At 38.6% G+C, this 13141-nt stretch overlaps 1 protein-coding gene across 2 annotated transcripts in view; it reads right to left on the bottom strand.

Moving 5' to 3' along the window:
- The window catches only part of LOC126481519 (tyrosine-protein phosphatase non-receptor type 13-like), a 450882-nt gene that overhangs the window by 45077 nt on the left and 392664 nt on the right, over positions 1-13141 (bottom strand). For both annotated transcript variants that reach the window (XM_050105325.1, XM_050105332.1), the window contains one exon: positions 676-885. In XM_050105325.1, coding sequence (XP_049961282.1) covers positions 676-885 — 210 coding nt within the window. The remainder of the gene's footprint in view (positions 1-675; positions 886-13141) is intronic.

Raw genomic sequence — 13141 nt, 5'->3', positions numbered from 1 at the left:
TATAAAGTACTACATTCTGCAAATTGTGTTTGTTCTTACTTTATCATATAGATACAGTGAAGAGTTATGGTTAATGGGAACTACCATATAATGCAATTTTTTTAAGTTAATACATTTTCTGTAGTTTTAAACTACATTATAACATGGTAGGAGGTAATTCATTCATTCATTCATTCATTCATTCATTCATTCATTTATACATACTGTTCCATCAATACCATGCAGAAGAAAAGCCTTCAGGGAAGTGGTATGAATCAAGTTATACGTGAACAGGGAGAAGCAACCATTGGAGGCTACTTGTGCAAAGTATACTAACAAAAAATATGACCAGAACTAATCTAATCAAACTTATAATTATTATCATTACTCCTAGATTACTTTATAAATGTATGTTAGGAGAAACACAACTGTCTTGAAAAAAGCCACAGCTCTTTTTTCTATATTATTCATCTGCTGTTGTTATCTAATATTTCAAACGAAGAATTTTTTACACAGACCAATATTAACTGTCTATATACTGGAAAAATTGGGATATTAGAGTTATGCAGACTTCACATCCCAATCCAGGTAAGAATGTCTAATTAGGTAATGTCCTCTTACTGTTGTACTAAAAACCCAAAAACAAATAATTGAAAAATCATATTTACAAAAATTAAGTTTCTTCAAATAACTTACTGCCACAGCATGAAAAAAATGAGATCCATAGTGAGGCATTGACTGAGACAGTCCTATGAAAAGCTCTTCTGCTCGGCCTGGATCCAGACCATGCCTTCGTTTATGTGCTTCTTGAAGCTGAGTGCGTATGCATGCTCCTTCCTCTTCATCCTCAAATAAGGCTTCTGGAAGGTAATGTTCAACAAGGAAATAGTCTCCTGTGCCATGTTCCTGGAAACAAAAGGGTTATAGCTATTAAAAGTCAGATGTGATAAGAGTTCCCTAACAATGAGAATTATAAAAATATATCAGATGCAAACAGATGCAGAAAATAACATGATTTTAACATTTAAGCCTCTGTCAATGAAAGTCATTAAAATAATTAAACACCCTGGAACCAATTTCCGGATTTGTATAGTAATTTTTTTTAAAAAAATCTTATTTTACAAAATTTAGCACAGAAAATTTTGAAATTGACAAAACTGTACTTGGAAACATATTTACACAAGTTCTTTACCTTCATGTCACATATGAAATTATTTGTGTTAACCCTTTTCTATTGTAATTAACACATAACATACATTCCAATAATACTTTAACTTGTTTACATTATTGCAAGATTATTTAAGCACCTGTGGCTGCATCTGCACAGGATATTATGGTTCAGTTTTGTTCAGCTCAGGCCAGATCTATTTCAGTTTTTGGCGAGTCCATTTTCAATGTTTGTTAATGAAAAATTATGAAGTTACGAGGGGTGTTCAATAAATAATGCAACACTTTTTTTTTCTCAGCCAACTCCAGTTGCAAAAATGTGGAATTAGCTGTGGGGCATCATGGAATACTCCCACAACAGCCCCTGTAATTTCGTGTTGGCAACACTATACGCAGCCTTCAGAATGGCATCTGTAACGGAGATGTGTTCTAAGCACAGAGCTGTCATTGAGTTTCTTTTGGTGGAAATCCAGAGCATCACACATATTCGTAAGTGCTGGCAGAATGTCTATGGAGACCTGGCAATGAACAAAAGCATAGTGAGTTTTTGGATAATGTGTCTATCATCACTGCAACAAGGTCGCGCAAACCTGTCCGATCTCCCACATGCCAACTGGCCACACACAGCTGTTACTCCTGCAATGTTGGAACATGTGAACACTCATTCAAGGTGATCAATGGATCACAATCAAACACCTCACTGTTGAAATGGACGTCTCTGTTGGTAGTTCTGACACACTTGTCCACCATTAGGGGTACTCAAAGGTGTGTTCCTGCTGGGTTCTTGTAGCCTAACAAAAGACCATAAAGAACAATGAAGGACCACTTATGCAGCACTGCTTCCATGTTTACAAGGCTGATCATGACAATTTCTTGTTGAACATTGTCACAGGCAATGAAACATGGGTTCATCACTTCGAACTGGAAACAAAACAGCAACAAATAGAGTCTGCAGTGCCACCTCTCCTCCAAAGACAAAGTTCAAAGCCACACACTCAGCTGGTAAAGTCATGGTGAAGGTCTTCTGGGACTCTGAAGGGGTTTTTCTGTTGGCTGTCCTCCTGTGTGGTGCACCAATCAACGCTGAAGTGTGTTGCACTACCCTCAGGTAACTGTACCGTGTTCTTCACCACAAAAATGTTCCATGACAAGTCTGAGCATCTGAGTGGTACTCACAAAATTTCATCGGACTGTTCTTCCTCATCCACCCTACAGCCCATATATCACACCTTCCGACTTACATCTGCTTGGCCTAATGGAGAATGTGTTCTGCGTAAAGCAGTATGTGAATGATTGGTTATTCATGCAGAGAGACATTGGCTCCAATGTCAACCATCATAGTGATACAATACAGGCATACAGGCCCTCCCAGTAAGGTGGCAAAAGTCCATCACATTGAAAGGAGATTATGTTGAAAAAGAGTGGGGAATAATATGGCGTATTGGAACCCTGAATAAAGCTAGCTTATTTTGAGAAAAAAATGTGTTGCATAACTTATTGAATGCCCCTCATACAAATAAATCACAAAAGTTGAGAAAGAGTAATGGTTCTTGGAAAGTCATTTATTAAGTTCTAAGAATGTAAGACAATCTCAGGAGAGCCACTTCTATACTTTCAGCAACGAAAGAATATAATGTATTAAACAGATTATCAACTACACCTACAGCTGAGTAGATTAAGAATTAATACTTCAATGAAATGTTTCCTGTTCTAAGGAACTTCATCTGATTAGCTGCAAGTACTTGTAAATCTATGTTGAATACAAAGCAAAACACAAAATCTGAATTATGAAATGATTATTGGAACTGCACACAAACCTACAACTTCTACCTTAATTCAGTTACTGTACTGACTTCCATTTTAGTACAACATTACAAACTGTGAACAATCATTGAAACTTATTGGAAAGTCATTTATGTAGATTAAACTAATAACAGGTCTAGTACTGAATCTGGTGTGATTTCATATTACCGATTTCTGTATTTAGTTTTGTTTATTTGGTGTTGGTTGTTCTTGGGATCCTCTTATTTCTGACACGAAAGTAATGCTTCATCCATGCAAGAGTGATATTACATAAATCAACAGGCTAAGAATAAGAATAATAAGGGTATTTATTTACCAATCTTCCAGGTCGAAACTGACTGCAATATTTCGCTTCTTATTCTATTTAAGGTTGATTGATTATATCAATACTTTTTGAATGCAACCCAAATGTTATAGTTAACTACAACCCTTTATTCTGCTCATTGTAAGGCTCCTTGATTTCATTCATGGTATAGTCCACCTAATAATACTATAATAAAAAATATTGTTGATACTGTTCAGATTATAATGTCTGAAGTTTTGAAAATAATTACAATTGGAAGGATTAATGCGATTTCTACATCAAAAATTAAGAAAATTACTGCAATTAAGAAGAATCGAAGTGAGAATGGTATTCGTGCTGATCTTTTTGGGTCAAATCCACACTCGAATGGTGATCTTTTTTCTCGGTCATTAATTAATTTTTTTGATAATGTCTCAAATTATGCCAACAGTGGGCTACATATGAATTTCATTACAAAGAATCCTTTCAAAATGGCAAATAAAGTCAATTATCAAGTTTTTCCCAGAAAAAATAAGGAAGTTTCATACTGAAGTCCACTTTCTGAGTATATAATTGATTTTTAAAGACTAGGAGCTATAGAAGTATTTTAATTGGAAGTGAGTTGCTTATTTCCATTTTTTGGATGTTGCTGTAGCAGATTCAAATCTATAAAGAAAAATACCTTAAGCCATTGACTGACATAAAGATAACTCAAGAAGTAACTGAAGTTCGAATGCTCTGGTTGAAACATGATGATAGCAAGAATAATGAATTTTCTGCACCCAAATGATCTAATCTCCTTAATGATTGTGTAATGACAATATCATAAAAATGATAGTTGCTGCACACTATATAGCGGAAATGCCGAGTCACAGATAGGCACAACAAAAAGACTTCTGACCAAATAGGCCACCATTAGAGTTAGACATCATATTTTTGTGTGTGTGTGTGTGTGTGTGTGTGTGTGTGTGTGTGTGTGTTTTTGTTGTCTGATTCTGATGAAGGCCTGTTTGGCCTAAGGCTATGTTTGACAGTCTTTTTGTTGGACCTATCTGCGGCCCAACATCTCTGCTATATGGTGGGTAGCAAGTAACCTTTTCGTAATATTGTCGTTATTCCATCCTGAATTTTCCTTAATTATAGTATTTTTTAATGTCTGTAATGACTGTGCAAAATGTCCACCGGATTATGTCTAATGCATCTGTCTGTTGCCATTGTTAGTAAGTAATCAATGCATCTGGCTTAAAATGATTTCAATGCATTAATATTTTTGGTGCACCTAATATCTAAGAACTCACTTCCTTCATATTCACATTTTATTCATTTCTACATAGTACGGTAATGTTCCACATTGTATTTTCTCTTTTTTTTAACTTTTTATTTTTGAGCATAGTACTCAAAGTCTTAATTTTTTTACTATAAATCAGACTTCCATTGAAAGAGTTTTAATTTTTGAGTACAATCTACCTTCTGAACCAGGAAGTGTCTCTCTTCCCCAAACAAGATACTTATTAGTATTGTCCACCTCTTGTCCCTGCTTCGAATAACCTTTTACCCATCTTTCTCTCTAAATTTCTAATCTGCATTATTCACAAATCTTAAACAACTGAACCACAACAAGACACACTCACTGCAAAAATATCAGATATATTTAAGCTAATGTTGTGTGTTGATCTAATACCACATAAAATGTACATCAGGTAACAGACATAAATAGGGTCGCAGATAGGCACAACAAAATGCTCTCACAATTACGGCTTTCGCGGCCATTAAGGCCTTCATCAACAATAGACAGACACTCTCTCTCTCTCTCTCTCTCTCTCACGCAAATGCAACTCGCACACATGACTGCAGTCTCAGGCAACTGAAACCACACTGGCAGTGTGGTTTCAGACTGTAGTCATGTGAGTGAGTTGCGTTTGCATTTGCGTGTGTGTGTGTGTGTGTGTGTGTGTGTGTGTGTGTGTGGGCATGCACATATGTCTGTCTGTTGTTGACGAAGGCCTTAACAGCCAAAAGCTATAATTGTGAGAGTCTTTTTGTTGCACCTATCTGCGACTCAGCATCTCTGCTATATGGTGAGTAGCAACTTTCCTTCTCATAATACTGTTACATTCCATCCTGGATTTTCCATTGTTTGATAGAAATAAATAGGGGGAAGAAATAGGGAAAAAACAGGCCCACAAGGCAACAAAATAATCAACTGCACCAAACTTATGGTTCAGAGAATGAATTGTAAATGAGTATCAAGAACCACAAATGCAAAAGTCTATGGCTAGATTAGAGAACAAAAGGAGATAAGCAGTCACTTTCAAAATGTGCACACTCAAGTCACTGGCTTCAAGATTGCACAGCATTGTCCAAGTTCTCAAACTTATTTTGTTTTTTAATCTCATCAATTTGATGACTGTTCAGATTATAAAACTTAACAAGAGCAACAGAAATAGCATTTTATGCGGGGATTTTAACACTGACTTTCTGTCAACCAATAGCAATCATAGAAAGTTAGAAATATTGATGTCTTGTCTTGTCTTATCTTACACTCAATGATTTCATTCTCAACAGAGGTGAATGACTGTAGCAAGACTGCTATTGACAGTGTTTCTCTGGACCCCACATAATAATATAAGTAAAAATGTGGACTATCTGATTTTGATGATCAAATGGTGATCTTAAAACTTGGCAACAAGAAAACAGTTCATGTACACACTCATGTTATGCATATTAGAATAATAAACAATGAATCCACGAATATGTTTAGAAATGGTCTACAACAGTTTCCACCAAATACAAATCAAAACTAAATCAAATGTAGGTAGATAGAAAAACTGGATAACATTTGGGATTAGAATATCATGTACCAGAAAAAGGGATATCTACCTATAACAGACAAATAGTACACACAAAGCAGTGAAAATACACTACATGAGATACTGTAAAATCTTAATCTGTGTAATCAGAAAGGCCAAAAACGTGCATAACATACAGTAAATTAACAGGTTAGACAATAAATCAAAAACCACGAGGAAATCATAAAATCTGAAACAGAGACAAAATCCAGAATGAGATTTTCACTCTGCAGCGGAGTGTGCGCTGATATGAAACTTCCTTGCAGATTAAAACTGTGTGCCCGACCGAGACTCGAACTCGGGACCTTTGTCTTTCGCGGGCAAGTGCTCTACCATCTGAGCTACCGAAGCACGACTCATGCCCGGTACTCACAGCTTTACTTCTGCCAGTACCTCGTCTCCTACCTTCCAAACTTTACAGAAGCTCTCCTGCGAACCTTGCAGAACTAGCACTCCTGAAAGAAAGGATATTGCGGAGACATGGCTTAGCCACAGCCTGGGGGATGTTTCCAGAATGAGATTTTCACTCTGCAGCGAAGTGTGCGCAGATATCAAACTTCCTGGCAGATTAAAACTGTGTGCCCGACCGAGACTCGAACTCGGGACCTTTGCCTTTCGCGGGCAAGTGCTCTACCATCTGAGCTACCGAAGCACGACTCACGCCCGGTACTCACAGCTTTACTTCTGCCAGTACTTCGTCTCCTACCTTCCAAACTTTACAGAAGCTCTCCTGCGAACCTTGCAGAACTAGCACACTTTCAGCTGTGAGTACCGGGCGTGAGTCGTGCTTCGGTAGCTCAGATGGTAGAGCACTTGCCCACGAAAGGCAAAGGTCCCGAGTTCGAGTCTCGGTCGGGCACACAGTTTTAATCTGCCAGGAAGTTTCATATCAGTGCACACTCTGCTGCAGAGTGAAAATCTCATTCTGGAAACATCCCCCAGGCTGTGGCTAAGCCATGTCTCTGCAATATCCTTTCTTTCAGGAGTGCTAGTTCTGCAAGGTTCGCAGGAGAGCTTCTGTAAAGTTTGGAAGGTAGGAGACAAAGTACTGGCAGAAGTAAAGCTGTGAGTACCGGGCGTGAGTCGTGCTTCGGTAGCTCAGATGGTAGAGCACTTGCCCACGAAAGGCAAAGGTCCCGAGTTCGAGTCTCAGTCGGACACACAGTTTTAATCTGCCAGGAAGTTTCATATCAGTGCACACTCTGCTGCAGAGTGAAAATCTCATTCTGGAAACATCCCCCAGGCTGTGGATAAGCCATGTCTCCGCAATATCCTTTCTTTCAGGAGTGCTAGTTCTGCAAGGTTCGCAGGAGAGCTTCTGTAAAGTTTGGAAGGTAGGAGACGAGGTACTGGCAGAAGTAAAGCTGTGAGCACCGGGCGTGAGTCGTGCTTCGGTAACTCAGATGGTAGAGCACTTGCCCGCGAAAGGCAAAGGTCCCGAGTTCGAGTCTCAGTCGGACACACAGTTTTAATCTGCCAGGAAGTTTCATATCAGTGCACACTCCGCTGCAGAGTGAAAATCTCATTCCTGAAACATCCCCCAGGCTGTGGCTAAGCCATGTCTCCGCAATATCCTTTCTTTCAGGAGTGCTAGTTCTGCAAGGTTCGCAGGAGAGCTTCTGTAAAGTTTGGAAGGTAGGAGACAAAGTACTGGCAGAAGTAAAGCTGTGAGTACCGGGCGTGAGTCGTGCTTCGGTAGCTCAGATGGTAGAGCACTTGCCCGCGAAAGGCAAAGGACCCGAGTTCAAGTCTCGGTCGGGCACACAGTTTTAATCTGCCAGGAAGTTTCAGAGACAAAATATTAGAACAATCAGGGGTAGCACAATTGGGTATCATAATTCATAGAAATTGGGACAGGTCACAACAATATGAAAAGAGCAACTTCTGAATTCAATAAATTTTTCTTCTCTGTTGCCAAAAACATACAAACATAAAACCTCAGTCTCCCTCAGAAGGCTTTTAAACTACTTAATTTTATACAACATACACCAATGATGACACTGCACTTCAAATTCACAACACCCAACAAAATTATAAAAATCAAAATATCCCTAAAAGCACCAGCTCTTCCGGTTTAACAGAATATCTAAAATTATGTGGTGACTTAATTAGCAACATACTGTGCTATTTATGTAACCAATCTATGCAAGCCATGCTACAGTGATGACAATACACAAAGATGGCAAGAGACATGTCATATCTTCCAATTAGCCTATCTCAGGCTGCCTGTTCTACAAAAATATTTGAGAGGGCAGTGCACGGCAGGCCATATGAAAACATAACACAAAACGACTCACTGACACCCTCCCAGTTTGACTTTCGCAAAGGGCTCACCTCAGAGAGAGAGCATTATTCAGTCTCACAAAAGAAATTGTAGATTAAATGAACTGTAGATGGTATCCTGAGATGGTTTTCTGTGGTCTTGCTAACACTTTTTACTGTTTAAAACATATTAGTATGAAAACTCCCACACTGAGGCATCAAAGAATGTAACAGTTGCCCTAACAGGTGCAAGTAAATCAATAAAATCAGAATTAAGAACAGTGTTCCCCGAGATGCATTCATTGGGCCACTGATCTTCTTAGTGTACCTCAGTGACGTACCAGCATCAGTAAATAACATTGCAAATATAGTAATGTCTCCTGATGATACCTGCATCTTGATCAAGGGCATGAAATCCTCAACACAGATTAAAACTGAAACAGTAACACAACAAGTATACAAATGGTTCACAGGAAACAGTCTGTCATTAACCTTCTCAAAAACAAATTTAATGCTGTTTCAGACAGCAAATAAGAAGCTACAAGCTTTTGAGATAGGTATCTGTGATCAGAATAAGTGAATTTCTAGAGCTATAAGTTTACTACAAAATTTTTATGAACTTCCAGCATACTAGAGTAGCTTGGGTCAGACACTTCTGTAAATCAATAGAACGAAAAACCAGTTGTGATGAAGAAATCTGGGATCTTTTTACTTCCTTTCTTGTTTTGCCATCTGCCTCCTTAAATTCATTATTTTTAATTTTTGACTAATTATCATTAACATACATGAGTATAATCTGCATTTTCATAAAAGAGAAAGGTTGGCCCTCAGTCTTAAGGAATAGCACCAGATCTAATTTTTTTGCTTAGTTTCATGTATGTCATCAATTTCCTAATTTATTTTGACTATGCCTAGTTAGTATCTTTTGTTATGGGGTGAAATCAATAATTGTTTCATGGCTTAAATTCTACTGTTAACTTACAAACAAATATAAATTGTGTACTAATTATAAACATTTGGAAGAAGAACTACTAGCATTCTTAAAGTATTTATTTGGCTGTACTCGAAAACATGTTAGCAAAGCCAGCCCTTAATTAATTCCAAAATAATTACCAGGTTTGTCAAAAGCATTGTTTGCATAACCATATCTGTTAATTTCATGATTTAAACAAATAATTTGGCCCAACCTTTGTGGTGGAAGAAACTGTTAAAAAGAACCTATTTTTTATGTATTCAGTTAATTTAATGAGTTACGTTTTAATAGTAATTTCTGACACTTAAACATCAAACAATGTATAAAGTATCAATTTTTGTCTCAAGACAGTCAGTCCAAGGCCGATTTACAGACAGGAAATCTGTGTCACTTAGAGTAACAATAATGCAGTGGAATTAGGGTAACACAAATAGCCCATGTGTTACAACAATGACAGTGTCTGTTCAGTAGTGTCACACGTACCGTATTATTCTGCACGAACTGTGCGGTTAGGTTTTTATACCACACAGATGTTCAACGGTAAACTTTCGCAGCAGTATGCTGACGTTTGCCTGCAAACTATTAATGAGGCTTATCAAAAGTTTACCAATAGTGAACTGGCTGTATAACTGTGTAATATTGTGGGTTTTCACTGAAAGCAAAGAACTGTGAAATGCAACTGTGTAACTGTCGCCTACATCATTTACAGTAGTCAGTGTTGAACTTTCACCCCCCATTTTTCAGCCAGTATAGCATGCAGTGTGTCGACACCGAGGACTACCAATGAAGAAATAAAGGAGGCAATTGTCACACAGTACAAGTTGCAAATATTTTATTTTTCATTTGCTGACTAGTTTCGGGCCAAGACACCAAAAATGGCTTTTCCAAAGACGTCAAAAAATGTGTAATGCATGTACCGTACACATAAATGCACTGTAAATGTACGTTACACATTTTGTTATGTTGGTTTGAAAATGGGTCTCGGCTTGAAACTAGTTATCAAATGAAAAAAAATATTTGCAACTTCGACTTTATTTTTTATTTAGCACAAAATGTTTTGTATTATAAATGATGTAATCCGTATGCTATTTTATGTAACATTGTGCATCTTGTATGTATATTCTTTGTATTATGTTTTTCTTGAAATGAAAACGAAGTAAATATTCCAGAATTCGAATCGAAAACAGCTGCCAACATGAGAAATGTAGAAGTAAATATCCTCGGAGTAGTGAAGCAACTTAAATCACTTAATAGAAGCAAATCTTCTGGTCCAGACTGTATACCAATTAGGTTCCTTTCGGAGTATGCTGATGCATTAGCTCCATACTTAACAATCATATACAACCGTCCGCTCGACAAAAGATCCATACCCAAAGACTAGAAAGTTGCACCAGTCACACCAATATTAAAGAAAGGTAGTATGAGTAATCCACTAAATTACAGGCCCATATCATTAACATCAATATGCTGCAGGATTTTGGAACATATATTGTGTTTGAACATAATGAATTACCTCAAAGAAAACTATCTGTTGACACACAGTCAACAAGGGTTTAGGAAACATCATTTCTGTGAAACACAACTAGCGCTGTATTCACATGAAGTGTTGAGTGCTATTGACAAGGGATTTCAGATCGATTCCATATTTCTGGATTTGCGGAAGGCTTCTGACACTGTACCACACAAGCGGCTCGTAGTGAAATTGCATTCTTATGGAATATCATCTCAGTTATGTGATTGGATTTGTGATTTCCCGTCAGAAAGCTCACAGTTCGTAGTAATTAAGAGAAAGTCATCCAGTAAAACAGAAGTGATTTCTGGCATTCCCCAAGGTAGTGTTATAGGCCCTTTGCTGTTTCTTATCTATATAAATGATTTGGGAGACAATCCGAGCAGCTGTCTTCGGTTGTTTGCAGATGACGCTGTCATTTATCGACTAATAAAGTCATCAGAAGATCAAAACAAACTGCAACATGATTTAGGAAAAATATCTGAATGGTGCAAAAAGTGGCAGTTGACCCTAAATAAAGAAAAGTGTGAGGTCATCCACATGAGTGCTAAAAGGAACTTGTTAAACTTCAGTTACACGATATATCAGTCAAATCTGAAAGCTGTAAATTAAACTAAATACCTAGGTATTACAATTATGAACAACTTAAATTGGAAAGAGCACATAGAAAATGTTGTGGGGAAGGCTAACCAAAGACTGTGTTTTATTGGCAGGACACTTAGAAAATGTAACAGACCTACTGAGGAAACTGCCTACACTACGCTTGTCCGTCCTCTTTTAGAATACTGCTGCGCAGTGTGGGAACCTTACCAGATAGGACTGATGGAGTACATCAAAAAAGTTCAAAGAAAGGCAACATGTTTTGTATTATCTCGAAAGATGGGAGAGAGTGTCACAGAAATTATACAGGATTTGGGCTGGAAATCATTAAAAGAAAGGCATTTTTCGTTGTGACAGAATTTCTCACGAAATTCCAATCACCAACTTTCTCCTCCGAAAATAGTTTGTTGACACTGACCTACATAGGGAGGAATGATCACCATGAAAAATAAGGGAAATCAGAGCTCGCACAGAAAGATATAGGTGTTTTTGTTGTTGTTGTTGGTTGGGGTTGAAGAGACCAAACAGCAAGGTCATCAGTCCCTTGTTTCAAATGTGTTCCATTCGGATAGTGTGACATCTCAGAAAAGTCAGAACAATAAAAGGGAAAAGGCTAAAAAATGTGAAAGGCCAGTCATGTTGTCAATGGTAAAAACAAAATGAGGTAAGTCAGCAAGAGAGCAAACCCAACGCTATTCTAGAGGCAGGAAACATCCCACCTCGGAAGCAGCACAGGCAAGACCCCTGCGACTTAAAAGGTGCAACCGCTAAAATGGAGAAGTGTGTATGGGAAAAGGAGAATAATCAACCCTAAAAAATGATAAAAACAGAGAAAAAGGGGAAGAAAAGAGGATCTCGGCCAGGGAGGAGAGTCGGGAATCTCCAAACATGGCTTACAGTGGGAGACACCCCAACACTCACCGCCCTGCCCCAACTCCAGAGAGAGATTAAAAACCTTAGAACTGAGAATAAAAGCCCCTTTCCTGGAGGAAACCGAGAACCAGGTCGACCATTCGGGAATCGTACGCCATCATCAAAGGTAAAGTGTGGGGGAGTCTGCACTTAGCACGCAGAGCCAAAAGAAGGGGGCATTCATCCAAAATGTGGGCTACTGACTGGAAGGCTCCACAACCACAAAGTGGGGGTGGCTCATCACGCAAAAGAAAACCATGGGTCAGCCTGGTATGGCCAATGCGGAGACGACACAGTGTGATCGAGTCCTTTCGGGAGAGGCGAAAGGAAGAACACCATGGGCCTGGTGTCATCTTAATCGAACGAAGTTTATTAGACAGGGAAGTAGCCTCCCACGAGTTGGCCCATGATTGTGCAAAGTGGGATTTGATGTGAAGCCGTAAATCCGCTGCAGGAGGGATTGCAGAAAGCGGGGGTAAGTGACTGCTCCCCCAGCCAAATGATCAGCGAGCTCATTACCCGGGATACCAACATGGCCAGGGACCCAAAGGAAGTCAACGAAACAAGCAGCACGGTGAATATCAGCGAGATGTTTAATAAAGGTAAGGGCCCGGGAAATTGCCATCAATTCCACAGTAAACACCCCACATGTAGGTGGCAGCAGATGATTTTCCGTTCCAACAGAGGACGTGAAGGCATATCCCACATGATCAGCAGATTTAGAGCCATCAGTGTAAAAAACAACAGCATCCCGAAACTCCCGTAAAGTTCGGTGGAAAAAGGAACGGAATACCATCGGGGGG

This window comes from Schistocerca serialis, chromosome 1 (genome assembly GCF_023864345.2).
Source record: "Schistocerca serialis cubense isolate TAMUIC-IGC-003099 chromosome 1, iqSchSeri2.2, whole genome shotgun sequence".
Lineage (NCBI taxonomy): Eukaryota > Metazoa > Arthropoda > Insecta > Orthoptera > Acrididae > Schistocerca > Schistocerca serialis.
This window is presented reverse-complemented; position numbering and strand designations above follow the sequence as displayed.